Source organism: Sus scrofa, chromosome 2 (genome assembly GCF_000003025.6).
Source record: "Sus scrofa isolate TJ Tabasco breed Duroc chromosome 2, Sscrofa11.1, whole genome shotgun sequence".
In the NCBI taxonomy this organism is placed as follows: domain Eukaryota; kingdom Metazoa; phylum Chordata; class Mammalia; order Artiodactyla; family Suidae; genus Sus; species Sus scrofa.
In genome coordinates, this window is record NC_010444.4 from 97,817,226 (window position 1) to 97,839,909 (window position 22,684).

General features: G+C 36.2%; 1 protein-coding gene across 5 annotated transcripts in view; it reads left to right on the plus strand.

Annotated features, from left to right (window-relative positions):
- ADGRV1 (adhesion G protein-coupled receptor V1) overlaps nucleotides 1-22,684 on the plus strand; it is a 574,200-nt gene that overhangs the window by 113,578 nt on the left and 437,938 nt on the right. For all 5 annotated transcript variants that reach the window (XM_021085372.1, XM_021085373.1, XM_021085375.1 and 2 more), the window contains 6 exons: nucleotides 96-313; nucleotides 833-1,576; nucleotides 2,417-2,790; nucleotides 11,765-11,941; nucleotides 15,716-15,896; nucleotides 17,139-17,341. In XM_021085372.1, coding sequence (XP_020941031.1) covers nucleotides 96-313; nucleotides 833-1,576; nucleotides 2,417-2,790; nucleotides 11,765-11,941; nucleotides 15,716-15,896; nucleotides 17,139-17,341 — 1,897 coding nt within the window. The remainder of the gene's footprint in view (nucleotides 1-95; nucleotides 314-832; nucleotides 1,577-2,416; nucleotides 2,791-11,764; nucleotides 11,942-15,715; nucleotides 15,897-17,138; nucleotides 17,342-22,684) is intronic.

Here is a 22,684-nt window from a genome sequence, read left to right on the forward strand (position 1 = left end):
ATATTTCTGAGGTAATACAGAAAGTTTTGATTAGAGATAGATACAGTACTTATATATTTTTCATAAAAATAATTTTCTTTAATTTTTTTATATAGGATTTTGAGGCACCGTGGACACTTTGGCAATGTTTCTGTGGCTTGGCAGCTTTTTCAGAATGATTCTGCTTTGCAACTTGGACAAGAGTTCTATGAAACGTCAGGGATTGTTAACTTTATGGATGGAGAAGGAGCCAAACCAATAATTCTCCATGCTTTTCCAGACAAAATTCCTGAGTTCAATGAGTTTTATATTTTAAAGCTTGTAAATATTTCAGGTGCCGTGTTTTTTCTTCTATTTTATTTTACCACCTAAAGTTAATATTTTATGCTGAAATAATTAGAGCTATATAGAAAATGCAGTTAATGAAGAAGTTTTATGGCTGGAGACTGATCTCCATCTTCAAACTTGTAAATAGGTTTTCCTCTGCACCAAGTAGAATATCTCAAACAAAACTTTAGTGGAAGTTAGGAAGTGTAGGTTCATGTTATCTTAAAGCCTGGTCTTTGTACCATAATTTAAACAGTTTTCCCATCACTTTTGGTTTAAGGCATGGGAATTAAGCCTTTCTAATTAATATTCTCTTTTCAGGCTCAAGTGACTATTAATGAAATTATACTGAACTAGAATACCCTTGAAAATGTGGTGAAAGCCATATGGTGACACTTGTGTTTATTGATCAGCAAATAAATTCCTTAATGACAAGTTTGCTAAACAAATTCTTTTTGTCTTCATCTTATTCTAGAAAGTACTTGCAATTCTGGTTTCTCATTCCTTATAAATTATCTTATTGCAGGTGGGTCCCCAGGCTCTGGGGGCCAACTAGCAGGAACCAACCTCCATGTTGCAGTAATGATTCCCTTCAATGATGATCCCTTTGGCATTTTCGTCTTGGATCCAGAGTGCCTAGAGAGAGAAGTGGCAGAAGATGTCCTCTCAGAAGATGATATGTCTTATATCACCAACTTTACTATTTTGAGGCAGCAGGGTGTCTTTGGTGATGTCCGAGTCAGCTGGGAAATACTGTCTAGTGTGTTCCCTGCTGGTTTGCCTCCAATGATAGATTTTCTGCTGGTGGGAATTTTCCCCAGTACTGTGCATTCACAACCACACATGAGACGTCACCATAGTGGAACGGATGCTTTGTACTTCAGTGGACGAGAGGGTGCATTTGGAACTGTCAATCCAGAATACCATCCCTCAAGGAACAACTCAATTGCCAACTTTACATTTTCAGCTTGGATAATGCCCCATGCCAATACGAATGGATTTGTTATAGCAAAGGATGATGGTAATGGAGGCATCTACTATGGGGTAAAAATTCAAACAAATGAATCCCATGTAACACTTTCCCTTCATTATAAAACACTGAGTTCCAATGTTACGTATATCGCCAAGACAACAGTCATGAGATATGTAGAAGAAAATGTCTGGCTTCATCTTCTCATTGTCCTGGATGATGGTATAATTGAATTTTACCTTGATGGAAATGCCATGCCCAGAGGAATCAAGAGTCTGAAAGGAGAAGCCATTACTGATGGTGAGTGTCATCTTTACAACTAAGACCCTGAATTTTGAGTTAAAACTTTTTTTAATAAAGTTTTTTGGTGTATAGATGACTTACAGTGTTGTGTTAGTTTCAGGTGTACAGCAAAGTGAGTCAGCCATACATATATGTATATTTCCATTCTTTGCCAGAGTTTTTCTCCATAGAGGCTATCACAGAGTATTGAATAGATTTCCCTGAGTTACGTAGTAGGTCCTTGTTAACGATCGATTTTGGAGTTTTTAAAAACATTGACTTTTTTAAAAGGCTAACAAGTATTTACAAATCTGCTTGTGTATTGGTTTAATTTCTTTAAATAATTAAAAAAATGTCTAAGTTCTGTGCAGAGTGGTACAGAAATGAATGAGGCAGAGTTCTCTGGCTCAGTGGGTTAAGGATCTGGTATTTTCTCTGCGGTGGCATGGATTCAGTCCCTGGCCCAAGAACTTCCACATGATGTGGGCATTGCCAAAACAAAAGCAAAACAAAAACAACCCACCCCCAAATATTATACACACACACACACACACAAAAAAAAAACAACCCACCCCCAAATATTATATATATTATATATCTCACACACACACACACACACACAAACACACTTATGTACAAAATAACCTTTGGTGCAGAATATCTTATATCCCAGTGATCACTGAGTCATTTTCATCATAATGGAAAATAGCCCTTATTTGATTGTATTCTGGTTGTGCAAAAGCTTTACTTACCTAATAAAACTTTTTAATAAAATAGTTTCACTTTCTAAATCACACTTATGATTTAGGACAGGGTTATTGTGGATACTGTAGCATTTAAACCCATTTCTGATTTCAGGTCCAGGAACACTGAGAATTGGGGCAGGGATAAATGGCAATGACAGATTTACAGGTCTGATGCAGGATGTGAGGTCCTATGAGCAAAAATTGACCCTTGAAGAAATTTACGAACTTCATGCCACACCAGCAAAGAGTGATTTACACCCTATTTCTGGATATCTGGAGTTCAAAGAGGGAGAAACTAACAAATCATTCATTATCTCTGCAAGAGATGACAATGAAGAGGAAGGAGAAGAATTATTCATTCTTAAACTTGTCTCTGTATATGGAGGAGCTCGCATATCTGAAGAGAACACTACAGCAAGATTGGTAATACAAAAAAGTGACAATGCCAATGGCTTGTTTGGTTTCACAGGCTCCTGTATACCAGAGGTAAGGAGTGGGCTGGGTGATTTCAGAGTTAAAAGGTCAGCCTAGGTGGATTTGTTTAGGAGTGAGCTTTCTTTTCTTTGGTAAGATTGCTTGAGTCTTAACTCTAGGCCCAGAAGTATGCTACAACCTGTGGTTGCAAATGTAAATTATAAGGTCTTTCTTTGCTCTTGGAAGTTCACAGTCTGAATCAGAAGCTTGATGAGCTGAGAAAAGTACTAACAAGTAGGCAAATGAAACTTTTAAATTATCTTTAAAGTTAATGCATTTTGCAGAATGCATAATTATATTCCTTGTGTAATTTACTTTTTGGCTACCATGTAAATAAGTGAAATAATACATATTGGAAGCTTCTATGAATAATTGTAATCAAAAGTTTATCAAAATAGGATTTTTTGAGCTTTTTTCTCTCACATACTTGAAACGTTCTCAAGTAGTTACAGCGTTCTCCCATGTTGGTTGTAAGTCCCTTTCTTATCACCCTTCTTGGCCACCTTAATTCATTAGGTGGTTTTGCTGTCCTTATCAGTCCTTTCCAAGTTTTCAAAGATTTGTAATCATCTTGGTTACCTGTTCAGTAATGTGAGATCTTGTGAAACTACTTCACAGGTGTTGTGTCTGACAGCAGCAGCTCAGTGTCCTTGAAAGGATGCCAAGGAACAAGAGAGGTCTTTCCTTTGCAAGTTGATTCTTACAGGTTTAGAGGAGTATATAGGTACATTGAAGCAATTACGAAAAACATGAATGGGTAAAGCTTGAAAAAATATCTAGGTCATAGGCCTCATTGTAGCTTAGTTGGGATGCCTGGCTCTCTGGAGTGTAATATTGCCCCTCTTAGCTCTTTGGCTTGGTGATAATCCTAAGAGATCTTCAAATAGTGCTCTTTTTCTATGCCAGAAAGAGAATATCCTAGGCAGGGGGGACAAACGTCATACAGATCTGTGACTTAAAATAAGAAATATGTTTATAGTGGTAATACTGTTAGCTATTCAGTCATCAAAAAAACTACGTTACCTTTTTTATGTGCCTTTCTGATAGCTCATAATATCACTGTAACAAATATTAATTATTATTATATATGGCCACACCCACGGCACATGGAAGTTCTCTGATCAGGGATAAGATCCAGGCTGCAGCTGCAACCTATACCGCAGCTACAACCTATACCGCAGCTGCAGTGAAGCCGGGTCCTTACCCACTGCCTTGGGCTGGGGATTTAACCCACACCTCCACAGTGACCCGAGCCACTGCAATCTCATTCTTAACTCATTTCCCTGCAGTGGGAACTCCCTTTTTTAAAATGAACAAATATTAATTATTACTCTCTCCACTTCATAGGCTTAGAAACAGCAGCTTAGAGACCTGGGAAAATAACTAGTTCTGATTGGATTAAATGAAATAGGATCAAATATGTGATTCACAGTGTGGCAATTAATAAATACTGATTTTCTTTCCTCTCCCCCTCCTTTTTTCGCTCCTAAGATACAAAGGGAGGAACTGGAATTTGAGCTTATGTCTTGTAACTTCTAACCTGTTGTATTTCCTGCCCCTATGTCTTTAATGTTATCATCTCTATTTTTCAAAAGATGACTTCTATCAGGTTGTGAGAGCCATTCTGGTGTAAAATCAGTTTTCCTTCTTATCCCTTCATAACTTGATACCTGCCTGTGGCTCTGACTTCTTGTGCAATTCTCTTTGGTCAGTGTTTTTAGTCAGAGTTGCTTTGTTTCAGTTCCAATCTCAGGGTATCAGCACTTCCCAGCCTCTCTATCTGGAACACTTTTATTCCAGATCTTCAGGATTAGCTATGGGAGTCTCAGCTCCAAAGACATCTTCTCAGTGAAGCCTTTTTTATTTAGGTGATCCTCCCACTTCTCCCAACTGCTTCTCTCCATCCCTTCACTTGGTTTTACTTTTTTGTAGATTTGATTACACTTGTCAATTCCCTGTGTTATTGATAAGCCTACTTATATACTGGCTATCCTTTCTACCACAAAAGTGCAAGAGCTCAGAGTATATTAAGGTTTTATTATTGTTCATTATTATATCTATAACACATAAAATGGAACAGAGTAGGTATTCAAATATTTTTTGAAGTTGTATTTTAATATCAAGACACAAAGAGGCTCATAGTTCAAAGCAACACATTTAGATTCAGCTAAGATGCATAAATAACCAAACTGAAAAAAAGGTATATAAGTTTTAAAAGCTGTCTAAAATGAGGAACAGTTTTTGAGTGTTTCTTTGGCATTCTGGGTCATTATAGAAAGTTTCAAATACTGGCTTATCTCACACTTTCCACTGATAGGTGGTGTTGGTACTGGTATTTAGTTCCACCTAGGTATGCAACTTTCTGTTCTGTTCCCAGATATTTCACAATTTGAACAGGTACAGCCAAGCCTTTGATTGCAGAAGACAACTTCTCTACGTAAGCCAGAACACATATACTAGTAGAAATGCTGCAAAGAAAACTAAAACATGACTGCTTATTCTCTAGGCCCATATGAGAGAGAAATAGAATACATCTATATTGGAAAGAGTAAACTTCAGATGGTTAATACAGGAAACGTGTTGTGTTTAAAAAATCAAACTTCAGAATTTGATTGCCAGGAAGGTTACAGAATTTCCATTTTGGAGCATGTTAAGCATAGAAGTATATAACTCTTAATTTCATCTTGGGGTGATTAGAAGACAGAAGTAACATGAAATATTTTTGTGGTGGTGACCATTGTCACTATTTATTGATTGCTTACTGAACTTGTTCTCTAAGTGTAGTCCAAGGATCCCTGTGGATTCCTGAGATCTTTCAGAAGTTCTAGAAAGGTCAAATCTAATTTTCTAAAATACTATGATGTCTTTTTCGTTTTACTGACATTTGCACTGCAGAAGCAGTGGTTGTCGAAATTGCTAGCAGCTGGCAGCTTTGTTCAAATCAAGAAAGTGGTACCAAACTGTGCCAATTGTTTATGTTTTATTTGCCACCACGTAACCATAGTTTTAAAGGTGAAAAATTCACTTGAGTATCTTTAATGAAGCAGTACAAAACATTAATTTATAAAATCTCGACCCTTGAATACCTCTCTTTTAAGCATTGCATATCATGAAATGAGCAGCACAAATAAAGCACTTCTGTTACATTAACAAAATGTGATAGTTGTGAAGAAAAGCCCTTGTGCAGATACTAGCTGCTCTTTTTGTGGAGCACCATTTTTACTTGAAAAAGTGACTGACAAAGTTTGGTTATTCAGACTTGGGTATATGGCAGATATTTTCCTGAAAATAAATGAAGTGAGCCAAAGACTAAAAAGAAAATAATTGGTAGCATTTGTTGCCAATGATAAAAAATTGAGCTTGTGAACAAAAATTAGAATTTGGAGAACATATTACTTGCCAAGTGAGCTGGACAATACTTAAAGACTTTTCAGATAAGATTGCTAATTAGCAAGTGTGATGTATTTATTTTGTATAATGAAATGTGTCAGCATTTGGAAGATCTGTGTAACTCAGTGAACTGATATTTTCCAGATAATCAGTGAACATATTGTTACAAAATCATGCATGGGTAAAAGATTGATTCAAAGTGCAGGGTATACCAATGGATTTGAATGTATTAGAGTATGATTCTACATTGCAGCTAAACTGTGAGAAACTACCACTTGTCAAATGTAAGATAAGGAGGGAGAATACTTGCAACTATCTGAAAAGACTGTTGTAATCCTCTTCCTTTTCCAGTTGTGTATATATATATATATATACAGTCTTGATATAGTTCAACCAAAACAACAAGTAGCAACAGGCAAATTGATTCCAAAAGGAGATATGAGAATCTAGCTGTCTTCAATTAAGCTAGACATGGAAGAGAATTGCAAAAATGTAAAACAGTGCCCTCATCACAATTTTTTTTTTTTGGTACATATCAACAAATTTCACCCACATAAACAAGAAACTCCTTGGGCTTCTCAATAATGTTATGAGAGTTCAGGAGCCCTGAAACTAAAATGTTTGAGAATTGGCGATTTACTCTATGCCTGGAGTTATCTTCAGAGTTTAAATTTTATGGTTATTTGCTTCATTTTCAGAAATAAAAACTATTGTCGCTTCAACTGGTACTTCTTCATTGTGTTGTTGCGGTGATAATTGAAAAGTTAATTTTTTTCTCATCCCTTCAAAAATGCTGAGGCCAATAAATATCCTTTGATTTCTCCTGAGTTATGCTTTTGCATTTTGTATAGATTCGTATAACGTAAAGTACTGTTCAGGTTAAAATGAAAGCATATTCACATGGAATTAATGAAAATATATGGAATACGGGAGTCTAATACTTGATATATTGAAAGATATGACAGTTACTTTGTGATTTGTTTCCTCCTAGCCAGGTCCACCATGTCATGAAAAACAGCAGGTGCCTAATACATTTAACTGAAAGAATGAATAAATTTAAATGCAGATTAGAGCCCTGGAGGGAGGGGGATGGTGGTATGCCTAATAGTTCTTTGGATTCCAAGTGGGATCCATGTTGAATTGATGATATATAGCCTGGTAACCACATTCTAATGTTGCCTTCCTGTACTTTGTTATTCTGTGTATTTTTGATATTATTTTCTCTCTGCCTTATTTTTGTACTGTTTTTGTATGTCTTGCAATCTCATATACCACATAATTATGAAATTACTTTTCATACTGATTCATAAAACTTGGTCTTCTTCTTATTTTACTTTTATAATTAATATTTGGATTTTGTTTTATATTTATTAACGCAAGGCTTGAGAATAAATTTAGAACTATTTTGATGGGATCTTTGAAAATATGAGAGTATTGTTTAACTTGGACTGTGTTTTTAAGTGCCTGCCATATGTTATGTGAATAGATTCCTTTAGATATAAGTGGTATTGATATAATCTGATATCACACATCATCACCCAAGCATGAAGCAAGATGAAAAATTAATTCGCTGTGTAGTTGTTTGGCTTTAATCTTCTATTTCAATAGAGAAAGCCAGTTCATGGCTTGGAACAGTGCATTATTTTTTCTAGGAAAATATATTTCTAAAACTCTTCTCACTGTTAACTTTTATATTATTTTTCTGATGATCTGAAGATGTAACCAATTCCTGACTCAAAAGAGAAAACAATAGTGGTTACTGTCATTTCTTGTGAAAAACTGAGTGATGATGATTCTAATGATTATTACTTGATGTTATGCCTCTTCACATACTGGCTTAAAATTTGCTTATATTATGATTCTAAAATTAATTAGATGAATTTTTAATAGTACAAAAGATCTTTTGTTTATTCTTCATGTCATCTTCTTTTTTTTTTTTTTTAAGGGCTGCACCTTTAGCATATGGAAGTTCCCAGGCTAGGGGTTGAATTGGAACTGCAGCCACCGGCCTTTGCCACAGCCACAGCAATGCAGGATCCAAGCTGCACTGTGACCTACACTGCAGCTCACAGCAGCTCCAGATTCTTAAGCCACTGAGTGGGGCCAGGGATGGAGCCTGAAACGTCATGGATACTAGTCAGATTCATTACTGCTGAGCAACAGTGGGAACTCCTATTCTCTATGTCTTGATCACCTTCTGGTTTTACTAATTCCATCCTATGGTTCACTATTTCCTAAAGTGCTGTGCACGGACAGCCTTGGTTAGAAATATCTAATGCATATTTCTGGATACCATTCCTGAATCACAACCCCATTTCTGAGTCAGAACCTCTGGTGGGAGATGGAATGGGAAGCAAAAAGCTGAATTAAAATCTTTTCTTAAGTGGAAAATGTCATACATACACAAACATGGAAAAAAAATAAGAATAGTGCACCCTCATGGCCCATCACCTAGCTTCAGTATTTATCAGCCTTGCTCCAATCTTGTTTTTTTCATGTTTGGCTGAAGTAATTTTTAAAGCACATATCAGTTATTATATCATTTCTCTGTAAATTCATAAGTATAAAAGTCAAATTTTTATCAAGCATCCTAGGTGATTTTTTTTTATGAACACCTGATTTTGAAACTTCTCTACTTAAAACTTTAGAGTTTATTGTATAAATTCTTATTTTCTATGAAATTTTCATACATAGCATCTATCTGCGTACATTTGTATTGTATATCATTTTTTCCCCTTTCTTTTTAAAACTAAAAATAGTAGGCAATAGATTTGAAGGAAGGCTTTACTAAATAAAAATATGGTCAAATAGCTTTCCCCATGATTCCTGCAAGCAAAATGCTTAGTCCTGGATGCTGCATGGTAACATGATTGCCTTGATAAAGAGCTGTAAGGAGGAGTTCCCTCTGTGATGCAACAGGATTGGCAGCATCTCTACAGTACCATGATGCAGGTTCAATCTCTGGCCTGGCGGTGGGTGTTAAAGGATTGGGCATTGCCACAGCTGCGATGTAGGTCACAACTGTGGCTCAGGTCTGATCCCTGGCCCAGGAATTCCATATACTATGGAGTGACTGCCCCCCCCCAAAAAAAGCTGTTAGCAAACATCACATTCCTCAAGTTGTCTTTGGATCTATTTAGTCTATACCTCTTGATAAAAGGGAAAGTTTGAATAGTCACAGATTCAGATTAATGGTTTAGTGGTTTATTAATTTAACTCATTCAGAATGTTCATTCTGATTAAAATTGAGGGTGAAAAAATGGAGTAAATTTGTTTCCATTGTGATAGGAATCTAAATACATGGGGATTTGTTGCCTTTTTTTTAATACACAAGCATGTAAGTTCTTGATAAGATGAGGGAATGTTTTTATGTAGCTTTTTTTTTGGCTATCGTGTATGTGTATCTGTATTTTAAGGGGAAGAAATGTAAAATTTTTTTAGCACATACTGTGTTACTAGGTAGCATATAAAGCACTTGTTTAACCTCCACCAAAATCACAATGAGACATTGTGATTGTCATTCTAAGAAGAGATCACTGAGGCTACGGATGTTTGGTAAGAGGTAGAGTGAAGACGCTCAGGACTCTGACCTTAAAGCCATGCTTTTTCCATTATGTATGTGTTTATATACCATACGTAATGACAATGCTGATGTAAATGTCTAGGTGGAAGTTAAATTAGGTGCTATATTGAGCACTTCTTTCTCTTTGCTTCTTCCTCTTCTTTCCAGCCTCTTAGGGTTGGAGAGTTGCACCTTCAGAACAGTTACTTCTGTGGTGACATGATAGGTGGGTTCCTAAAAATCTCCACACAAGGCCAAGTTGCATAATGAAAAATGTAGAACTTAATGGGAAGGGTGGTCAGGAGAACACTACCCAAAAAAATTGGTCTGTGATATATAAAAAGAAAGGCCGGGACCTGATAAAAAACATTCTTATACAATGTTTTAATTCTTAAATATGGTAATAAAGCATATACCTTGGAAAAAACCTTAAGTTTGCTTGTGGAAGTCGCATCAGAGAAACTGCAGCTTGTGTGTTACTGTGTTTCCTACTGCCATGTTTTAGGCTCCACCAGATTAGAAGTTCTGGTTTTGGTTGGGCCTGGGGGTGGGATGTGTTCCTCAGGAGACACACCAAGGGCTCTTTTGAACAACCATGTGGTCATCTTGGGCTTCTTATGCTAGTGAAGGGCAGGCAAATGAAAGAGTTAGAGCATTGTTACTACGTGCTTGATCTTGTTGACTATGAGGCATAGGGTTGCTGCTCTGCATTGGTGTACGAGTGCTGATGCTCAGTGAAACTCAGGATTTACTAGAACCTGATTTACCTGGTGCTTCCATATTTATTGGCCAGTTTATAGATAAATTTCAAATCTGCTCTCTCCAGCTCTGGCATTGGCAGCAAAATAGCTCTATTTAATGATGACCAGAGGTGATTATTGATATGAAAGATAGAGATGACATATATATTAAGACGTATTTTGAGCTCTATTTACTCAGTTTTAGTTCTTTTTTATTTATTTAATTAATTTATTTATTTTTTGTCTTTTAAGGGCAGCACCCGTGGCATATGGAGTTTCCCAGGCTGGGGGTCAAATTGGAGCTGTAGCCGCCAGCCTATGCCAGAGCCACAGCAATAGGGCATCCGAGCCACATCTGCGGCCTACACCACAGCTCATGGAAATGCCGGATTCTTAGCCTACTGAGCAAGGCCAGGGGCCGAACCTGTGTCCTCATGGATGCTAGTTGGGTTCGTGAACCATTGAGCCACGACGGGAACTGCTAGTTCTTTTTTAAATGAATTATGTTGGATAATGTAAAAATAAAATTGAATTGAGAGACTGAGAGGAGTTTGAAGATCTATTCTAAATGATATCCCAAATTCTGCTCCGTATAATTTTTAAATATTACCTTAAAGTATGTGGGTAAAATTATTTTCCATGTGGAAAAAATTGTGCAGATACATACGTATACATACATATATGGAAATAAGACAAAAATATCAAAAAGATACTAAGCATTGTGTTGGTGACCTCCTTTATCTGACTGTTGTCTCCCACCCAGAATTTCTCAAGGCTCTCCCTGCTGAACTCTTTATACCACCTGTGAAATGATTTCACCCAATCCCCTCTATTACTTCCTATGTCCATGCCTAGGAAGTTCTCTCTGATGTGTTCCACACTCTACCAGTTCCTTTGATACTGAGTTCATCATACAATTATGAGTTTGTTTTCCTTTTTAGACTTAGAGAAAGGATTGTGCTTTTTTTTTTTTTTTCCCAATCTTTTGTAACTATAGCATCCAGCACAGTGGCTGATATACAGGAGATTTCAATGAATGAATTACATATATAGTTAATTCATTTTCATGATTGTTTTTGCCTTATTATCCCTTTAGAGGACTGAGTAGGAAGATCAATGATTGTAAATACTTTTTAGCAGTCAAACATACATTTGGAGGAATGTAGAGGCCTCCTTAGAGAGGTTGAAAGTTACAGAATTAAGTTTACGGTAGAAAGATTTCAATGAAAGCCTTGTAATTTTATCACTGATTTGACTTGATATATACTTGTAAATAATTTATGTTCAATTTCAGATTGCCGAGGAGGGATCCACCATTTCTTGCGTAGTGGAGCGAACCAGAGGAGCTCTGGATTATGTGCATGTTTTTTACACCATCTCGCAGATCGAATCTGATGGTGTTAATTACCTTGTTGATGATTTTGCTAATGCCAGTGGAACTATCACATTCCTTCCTTGGCAGAGATCAGAGGTAAACCCTACCTTCTTTGTTTCTTTGAAAGCTTCCTAGAAAGCTTTTCCTCATCTATTTATTCTGTAATTTATTTGCAGCTTCTTGCTTTCCAAGCAGTTTGAAATATTTAGGCTATTAAGTCCATATTATGGTATAAAATATTTTTGTATTTATTTCTACAAAAGAAAAAATTAAGGATGTTGAATGATGTTACAGTTTTATCTGTTCTTTAATCAGTAAAACTGGTATAGCTTGAAACTTTATCATTGTGGATTTTTTGTTATTACTGATACAATGAGAAACTGTAGAATTCTGATTTATACTGTTCCAGTTAGCCAAGAGGAATTCCTCTAACTGTAATCTCAAATTATTTTTAAATTTGGAAAAATGAGGTGATGTTTCTTTGTTTTGAAGTGCATGTGATCACCAATTTTATCAAAAACTTTCCATGAGCCATATGCTGATTTCTGAATGGATACTCCAGAAATAAGTGACACTTCTTGTAAGTGAAAGTGATATGTGACCTCCTCCTATGTGAAAAATTTTTTACACTGTTTTAGTCTAGTGCATTGGAATATTCATATCAGTATAATTTTTCACTAGTAATGTAAGTAGCTTCTAGGTTATCAGTGATAAATAGTAAAATGACTTGCAAATATAATCTTTGAAGAAATTTCTAAGGAACTTGGGAGTTAATTAGGTGAAAAAGATAAAATTAGAGAAAATTTAAGATATAAGATTTCAAGAGTCAAAGCTAAGGAAGCATGACCAAATTTCTATGATAGGAGGGAAGAAGGAAACAAATTAAATAACTTGTAACAAACGCTCCCAAATAGCAGTCTGCAGATAGAGCCATGATAAATGTTTTACTGTTCTTTGGTAAAATGAGGAAATTTAGGACAACCAGTAGGTTTCCATAAGGTTGCAGTTATTCCATTTAAAGGACTTTTTTTTTATTCTGATGCTGTCATTTTCACAACTTTTTTGGATTTAAAGTGCTCTTTCTCTTATCAGGTAATGTTGATAGTATGTGGTAGTTTTTTAATGCTCCTACTAGGAAAAGAGTTGATCCTTAGAATTTCCCTTAGAAAATTTGCCAATTATAAAATAAAAATACAATGGGAACTACTGTTTTATAAAGTCAATTCATATATATTTTGAAAGAGATAGGAAAATTTTGGTCAGGAAAATAGTCGTATGTGTTCCTGCCAAGAGTCATTTAAACTATTTTCTTCTGTCAATTAAAAAGTTCTTTAAGAAAACCAGTCAACCTTTGAAGCAACAATAGCAGTGAATAATAGGATTGGTTTATAACATAATGCCTGGTGGATCTACACCAACTCCTAGTCTTACTGAGGCAGAGACTGGAAACTGAGATGTTTGCTGATGGGCCAAGATTGTGCTTTCCAGCACGAACAGCACTAAGCTGGTCTCTACTTTGCTACTGCCTTCCTAATATCCATGGAGTAGATTAATTAAATATACTTATACCACATCTAGAAATCTAGCAGCAAGAAAGCCTGGAAACTGTGTGTGTGTTTTGTTGCAGTACAGGAATGTACACTGGAAGTGCATTTTTCAAATGTTTTTATTTAGTTGTTTTTAATTTTAATTTGTTTCTTTTTAAAAATTTTCTTATTGTTTTCTGCTTGCCCTAGGAAGAAAATGCTACAGAAGTATCTTTAGGCGCCTAAGAAAACAAAACATCTTTTTAGCCTAATAGATTTGATAGACAGAAACATAAATACAATTTCATGGCATCTAAAAGATTTTCAACTTTTTTTCCAACTTGTTTTCAATTATTTGTGCTTTTAAAGGAGGAACTCTCTGGATTGACTATCTCAATATTCTAGCTGTGGAGGTAGACTGTTATCTCATGCCTGATGCTGGGTCACTGTTCTGTTATTCTTGGTGTCTGGCTCCTACTGTTGTTCAGCCTTATCACATAGGAACTGCAGGCTGGAGCCTCCCCCCCACCACTCATATGATTTCCTGTCCCTTACTCCCTCTGCTGAGTCTTTAAGGCCTAGGTTTTCCATCTCCAGAACAAATCTCAAGTCCATTCGCTTCTCTTCATCTTTGTTGTTACTGCAGTTAGTTTAGAATCAGTTATTTCTGGCCAGTCACTTCCTAACTCAACCCCTCATGTTTTCTCTTGTTCTGCTCACTCCATTTGCATCCTGCCATCCTGCTGATTCTAAAAATGGAATTCTCATTTTGTCATTCTCTTGCTTGTGATTCTTTAATTTTACTATATGGAATGAAGTTCATTTTTAAAATGAGAGCATAAAAGGTACTTATTATCTGATTTCTGACTATCTATCCAGCCCTAGTGGTCTAATTGCAGTTCCCAGAAGTCTGACTCTTTTGCGCTGTTGTTCCTTGTACTTGGAATGTCCTCCCTCATTATTACTTACAACCAGAACTAATTCATTAAGATCTGCTTTAGGAATTCCTGTTGAGGCTTAACAGGTTGAGAACCCAACATAGTGTCCATGAGAATACGGGTTTGATTCCTGGCCTCTCTCAATAGGTTAAGGATCCAGCATTGCTGTGAACTGTGGTTTAGGTTGCCGACATGGCTCAGCTCTGGCGTGGCTGTGGCATAGGCTGGCAACTGCAGCTCTGATTCCACCTCTAGCCCCAGGAGCTTCCATATGCCACAGGTGCTGCCCTAAAAAGAAAAAGGAACAAAAAAAAAAAAAAAAGAAAAAAGAAAAAAGATCTGCTTCAAATTTGTCTGTTGTAAAACCTTTACCAGATAAATTGTTTTTTTCACAATTTACTTGGTACATAACTCTGGTATGACATTTTTATATTGCATTTAAAGTGTTTTTTCACAGATCTCTCCTATGAAAGACGGTAACTCTGCCACATTGTAGATGTCAAAACATGCTTGCTCAGTTAATAAAAGAAGCAGGAATTTTTTTTTTTTATACTTCAGATTTTGACTTACATGTTGTAGAGCATGGCTGAGTTACTGCTACCTCCTTTCATAATGTATTTTGGACAGATTTTTTTATGCCAGGCTTCTAGGGCCCACTGTGAATCTGTTTTCTAGAATGCTGCTTCTGAGTATGTCAGGCTTTCCTTAGGCAGGAACTAGACATGGATACGTTGTCCTTTTGTACCACCCTGCCACATCCTGTTAAATAATGTGTAGTGGTAATACCACTGTCTTTGGTACAAAGAATATATGTATGATATTGATATATCAGTGTATCATATATGGTATATTAATACATGACTAGGATATTTTTATATAAAAATATTACTGCTCAACACCCATTATTATTTATTTATTTTATTTTATTTTATTTTTGTCTTTTTTTTTGCCATTTCTTGGGCCGCCCCTGTGGCATATGGAGGTTCCCAGGCTAGGGGTCTAATCAGAGCTGTAGCCGCCTGCCTATGCCAGAGCCACAGCAATGGGGAATCCGAGCCACATCTGTGACCACACCACAGCTCACGGCAACACTGGATCCTTAGCCCACTGAGCAAGGTCAGGGATCGAACCCGCAACCTCATGGTTCCTAGTCGGATTCGCTAACCACTGAGCCACGATGGGAACTCCACCCATTATTATTTACAGAATTAATTTCTCAAATCTCTCTTTCTGTCTCTCTCTCTTGCTTTCTGTCTTAATGATTTAAGTTTGTGTAGAAATCTGTCATGTTTAAAAGCAACTTCAATTAAAGATAGTTTAATTGGCTGTTTTATTTTCTTCTGATAAGTGGTAAATAGTTTCTACTTGCCTCATTGTTTAATGCCTCTGGATTTTTATATCTATAGGTCCTGAATATTTATGTTCTTGATGATGATATTCCTGAGCTTAACGAGTATTTCCGTGTGACGCTGGTTTCAGCAATTCCTGGAGATGGGAAATTAGGTTCAACACCCACCAGTGGTGCAAGCATAGATCCTGAAAAGGAAACGACAGATATCACCATCAAAGCTAGTGATCATCCGTATGGTAACTGAGCCCTTTTGCAAGAATAATCCTTGCTTCTTTGGGAGTACTCAATGTTGTTAAGAACTTAAAGGACCTTTGCAAATGACCAAAGTAGAACGCCTTCAAACCCTCTTAACTTTTAAGCTCTTTAACTTCTGAGATGCCATTTTGAGAGAAGGTGTTTATGAAAAAATACAAAGATCAATTTCTAAAGTTTAGTAATATATTTTGAAAAGTATATGCAGCATTATTTTAAACAGAAAAAAAGTATTTTTATTCATGGTTATCCCTTTTTATTTTATTTTATTTATTTATTTATTTTTTTGCTTTGTAGGACCATACCCTAGGCATATGGAGGTTCCCAGGCTAGGGGTTGAATTGGAGCTGCAGCAGCAGGCCTATATCACAGCCACAGCAATGTGGGATCTGAGCCACATCTGTGACCTACACCACAGCTCACAGCAATGCTGGACCCCTAACCCCCTGAGCAAGGCCAGGGATTGAACCCGCATCCTCATGGTTACTGGTTGGATTCATTTCCACTGTGCCACAGTGGGAACTCCCTCAGATTTCTGTGTTAGAAATTATCCTGCTGTGGTATGGTAACACCTAATTGAAGTACTTTGTAATTTATATTTTATTAAACTTCAAGAAGTGGCATTATCACTGTCTATATATATTAATTTTTTTGCCTTATGCTGAAAAGTGATAATTTTCTTAATTGGGGAACTATCATTGATGTCTACTCTAGTAAGTTGAGACGGTTTTCTGCATTGGAAAGTAATAGTTCTTTTGTAGTAATAAAACAAAATATCTATGTAGAAAACCTGGGAGGTTCTTCCACTCTGATTTTCATACTTAAATTTTTAAGACAGTGTTGCAATTCATATAGGCTGCCATTAATCTTGTTCTGCTATAAGTTTAAGAATGAATTCTAGAGACTCAAATGTGAGTAAAGGGTTGATAACATGTATTTTAAAACTCTATCACTATTCTTTTTTTGATGGCTTCTATTAAAAAAAAAACCATTCTTTGCATAGAGACAATTGTTTCAATTTTTAACATCTTGAAAACTTACTAACATATTCCTTGTCAAAAGCATGTTAATAGAATCTTCACTAAAGTTTTTTCTAAATTAAATGAAGGCCCTCGGAATTTTATCCTGGTGATCAAGATAATTGTGCGAGATTGTTTCAAGGAAATAAGAAATTCTTCTACAGATAATTGGGGCAAGAATGCCCTGCTTCTCTTTGTTTCTGCCAGGCTTGCTACAGTTCGCTACTGGCCTGCCTCCGCAGCCTGAGGACACAATGACCCTGCCTGCAAGCAGTGTTCCACACATCACTGTGCAGGAGGAAGATGGAGAAGTTAGGCTGCTGGTTGTCCGTGCACAAGGACTCCTGGGGAGGGTTATGGCGGAATTTAGAACAGTGTCACTGACAGCATTCAGTCCTGAGGACTACCAGGTAAATCATTTAATCCTTTTGAAGAGGTATTTGCACTTGTAAAACTTTGAGGATTGGAGGGGAATTAGCACTTACCTGAAAAATGCTTAACAAGGAAAAGACTGATGGCTTTTCAGCCTTTAAATTTCTCTAAATTAAAGTATTTCAATCCATCGAAGCCTGACACTTAAATAGCTAGCTGTCATATGGACTTCTACCTTGTGTTTGTTGAACACCGTACTTGTATTATTTAATGTTACAGGTTTTGATCATATATATTTAAAATCACAATTCTTACATATTTTAAATCCTCTTGTCTATGTCCATTGAACAAAACCAAAACTGTAAAGAATTTGCATGTCTATATCATTTCAATTTTAATTTTTTTCTCTAAATGAGAACTGGTGTGGTACTGGTAAATCAAACACAAACCAACCCAGAAAACAAACAAACTGGAATTTGGAACCAGATGGAGCTGGCTTTAAACTGGACTTCTAAATGTGTGGCCTTAGGAGGCTCCAACTTTCCTGACCTCAGTTTCACTACCTGTGAGAGAGTGAGGTATCTACTGGGCAGGATCACTCTGAGGATTGATGGCACCCTTTTAAGGGTCATGGACAGTACATTGTGCATACATAGTAACCCTCAGTAACTGTTACCTAGTCTTATTATCACCAATACTTATATCAGCCAATGCTCATAGTTTTCCTGCCCTCTCTTTCTCAGGAAGTATTTTATATCCTTCAACATTCATTTCCCTAAAAATCTTTTTCTTTAAATTTATTTATTTTTATTTTAAATGATTTTTATTTTTTTCCATTATAGCTGGTTTACAGTGTTCTATCAGTTTTCTACTGTACAGCAAGGTGACCGGGTCACACATACATGTATACATTCTTTTTTCTCACATTAGCATGCTCTATCATAATTGACTAGATCCAGTTCCCAGTGCTATACTGCAGAATCTCTTTGCTTATCCATTCCAAAGGCAATAGTTTACATTTATTAACCCCAAATTCCCAATCCATCCACTCCCTCCTCCTCCCCCTTGGAAACCATAAGTCTGTTCTCCATGTCCATGATATTTTTTTCCCCTGTGGAAAGGTTCATTTGTGCTGTATATTAGATTCCAGATATAAGTGATATCCTATGGTATTTGTCTTTCTCTTTCTGACTGACGTCACTTAGTACGAGAGTCTCTAGTTCCATCCATGTTGCTGGAAATGACATTATTTTGTTCTTTTTTATGGCTGAGTAGTATTTCATTGTGTACATAAACCACATCTTCTTAATCTGTTCATCTGCTGATTTTATTTAAATTTAATATTAATTTTCTTGTTTTTCCTGTTATTCCTGATAAGGCCTGTACAATGGTGTAATGTTCAGTAATTTGTACACAGTTCTTCCCCCTAACCCCAGAAACTTTGACTAATTGTGTTCAATTAATTGTGGCTGTATTCCATTTAGTGAAGTTTTCTCAGATTTCTTCTTCCTCAAGCTCTCCTTATTGGGCAAGTTTCATTTCTCTTGCCCTGACATCTGTTGTGTCTTTAACTAGTTTGGTATGTAGTACATTTCATAGGACAGTGTAGCTTGGGTTAGCATTATCTTCTTTGCATTCTCCTAAAGAAATACTTTAGTCTTTATATTGGTGGTCTTTATTTGTTTTTTAAAAGTTTTTTCAGCTTTATTGAGGTATAAATGACAAAGAAAAATTGTATGAATTTAAGATTTACAACTTAAGGAGTTCCCGTTGTGGCTTAGCTAGTTAAGGACCGGATGCTGTCTCTGTGAGGATGTGGGTTTAATCCCTGGCCTCGCTCAGCGGGTTGCAGATCTGGTGTTGCCACAACCTGTAGGTCACAGATGTGGCTTGGATCCAGTGTTGCTGTGGCTGTGGCATAGGCCTGCAGCACTTATTTATCTTATGTAACTGAAACTTTGCATCCTTGGATAAACGAGATATGCCCTTGTTTTCCCCTTCCCCCAGTTCCCGGTAAGCACCATTCTAGTCTCTGCTTCTATGAGTTTGGCTATTTTAGTTTCCATGTATTAGTGAGATCATGAAGTATTTGCCTTTCTGAGCTTGGTTTATTACACTTAGCATAATGTTCTCCAAATTTATCCCTGTTGTTGCAAATGGCAAGATTTCCTTCTTTTATTAAGGTTGAACAATATTCCTCCCTCCCTTCCTCCCTCCCTCTCTCTTACTAATTTTCTTTATTCATTCATTCATTCATCCACTGACAGCCATGCAGATTGTTTTCATCTTGCTCTTGTGAAAAATGCTGCAATGAACATAGGAATGCAGATAATTCTCCAAGATAGTGAATTTATTTCCTTTGGATATATATCCAGAAATGGGATTACTAGATGATGTGGAAGTTGTATTTTTAATTTTTTGAGAAATCTCTACTGTTTTCTATAATGGCTGTATGAATTTACATTTCCACCAACAGTGTACAAGCATTAACTTTAATCCACATCTTTGTTGATACTTACCATCTCTTGTCTTTTTTTTTTTTTTTTTTTTTTTGTCTTTTTGCTATTTCTTTGGGCCGATCCCGCGGCATATGGAGGTTCCCAGGCTAGGGGTCGAATCGGAGCTGTAGCCACCGGCCTACGCCAGAGCCACAGCAACACGGGATCCGAGCCGTGTCTGCAACCTACACCACAGCTCACGGCAACGCCGGATCGTTAACCCACTGAGCAAGGGCAGGGACCGAACCCGCGACCTCATGGTTCCTAGTCGGATTCGTTAACCACTGCGCCACGACGGGAACTCCTATCTCTTGTCTTTTTAACAATATCCATTCTAACAGGTGTGAGGTGATACCTCATTTTGCTTTTGATTTGCACCTTTTTGTGGGCAATTTGTATGTCTTCTTTTGAGAAACATATATTCAGGTGCTTTAATTTGTATATGGGGAAAAAATGTAATTGTAGTGTATGCATGTAAGGATAACCTGACCCCCTTGCTGTACAGTGGGAAAATAAAAAATATTAAATAAAAAAAAAAGAATGGGAAAGTAGACAGAAAAAAAAAGTATACAATTTTTTAAAGATTACTTTCCAGTTATTACAAAATATTGGATATATTCCTCACAGTGTACCATATATCCTTGACACTTTACCTCTAGTAGTTCATACCTCCCACTCCCCCACGTCTATATTGCTCCCCCTTCTACTGGTAACCACTAGTTTGTTCTCTGTGAGTTTGCTTCTTTGTTATATTCACTAGTTTGTTGTATTTTTTAGATTCCACGTATAAGTGATATCATACAGTGTTTGTCTTTATCTGACTTATGGCACTTAGCATAATACCCTTCAAATCCATCCGTGTTGCTGGAAATGACAAAATTTCATTCTTTTTCATGGTTAAGTAGTATTCTATTGTTTATATATAGTATAAACAAGTTGTAAAAATTGTTTATATATGTGTGTCTATGTATATATATGTATACACATAGCACTTCTTCATTCAGTCACCTGTTGATGGCCATTTAGGTTGCTTCTGTGTCTTGGCAGCTGTAAATAGCGTGGCTGTGAACATTGGGAAGCATGTATCTTTTCAAATTAGTGTTTTTGTTTTTTTCAGATATGTACTCAGGAGTGGAATTGCTGGGTCATATGGTAGTTCTATTTTCAGTTTTGTGGGAAACCTTCATACTATTTTCCACAGTGGCTGAACCAGTTTACATTCTCACCAACAATATACAAGGCTTCCCCTTTCTCCAAATCCTTACCAACATTTGTTATTTGTGTTCTTTTTGATGATAGCCATTCTGACAGATTTGAGATATTGAGCATCTTTTTACGTGTCTATTAGTCATCTACATTTCCTCTTTGGAAGAATATTTATTCAGTTCTTCTGAGTATGTTTTTATGGTTTTTTTTTTTTTGATATTGAGCTGCATGTGATATTTGTGTATTTGGAGATTAATCTCTGTCAATTGCATCATTTGCAAATATTTCTCCTATTCTGTGGATCGTCTTTTCAATTTGGTTATGGTTTCCTTTGCTGTGGAAAAGGTTTTAAGTTTAATTAGATCCCATTTGTTTTATTTTTGTTTTTATTTTCATTACTCTAGGGGGTGGATCCAAAAAGATATTGCTGTGATTTATGTCAAAGAGTGTTCTGCTTATGTTTTTCTCTAAATGTTTTTATATTATTTGGTCTTACATTTAAGTCTTTTCCATTTTGAGTTATTTTATATATGGTACTAAAGAATATTTTGATTTCATTCTTTTACATGCAGCTGTCCAATTTTCCCTACTAAAGAATATTTTGATTTCATTCTTTTACATGCAGCTGTCCAATTTTCCCAACACCACTTATTGAAGAGACTGTGTTTTCTCTATTGTATGTTCTTGTCTCCTTTGCAATATAATCCTAATATTATAATCAATAATATTAATTGGTTATAAGTGTGTGGGTTTATTTCTGGGCTCTCTTCTGTTCCCTTGGTCTATATGTCAGTTTTTTTGCCAGTACCATACTGTTTTGATGACTTTTAGCTTTGTAGTATAGTCTGAAGTCAGGGAGCATGATTCCTCCAGCTCCATTCTTTCTCAAGATTGTTTTGGCTATTTGGTTTTTTTTTTTTTTTTTTTTTTTGTCAATAGCATATTATAGTTTTATTTTATTTTATTTTTTTATTTATTTATTTTTTATTTTCCCACTGTACAGCAAAGGGGTCAGGTTATCCTTACATGTATACATTACAATTACAGTTTTTCCCCCACCCTTTCTTCTATTGCAACATGAGTATCTAGACATAGTTCTCAATGCTATTCAGCAGGATCTCCTTGTAAATCTATTCTAAGTTGTGTCTGATAAGCCCAAGCTCCCGATCCCTCCCACTCCCTCCCCCTCCCATCAGGCAGCCACAAGTCTCTTCTCCAAGTCCATGATTTTCTTTTCTGAGGAGATGTTCATTTGTGCTGGATATTAGATTCCAGTTATAAGTGATATCATATGGTATTTGTCTTTGTCTTTCTGGCTCATTTCACTCAGGATGAGAGTCTCTAGTTCCATCCATGTTGCTGGTATGTTTTGGCTATTTGGGAACTTTCATATTTCCACACAAATATTTCTAGTTCTGTGAAAAATGCCCTTGGTAATTTGATAGAGATTTTGTTTGATCTGTAAATCAATAACAGTATTGATTCTTCTAATCCAAGAACTTGGACTATCTTTCTATCTATGTCACCTTCAGTATCTTTCATCAGTATCTTATAGTTTTCAGAGTACACATCTTTTGCCTCCTTAGGTGGATTTATTCCTAGGTATTTTTTTCTTTTTGATATGATGGCAAATGGAATTGTTTCCTTAATTCTCTCTTTCTGAGAGTAAATTTTCCT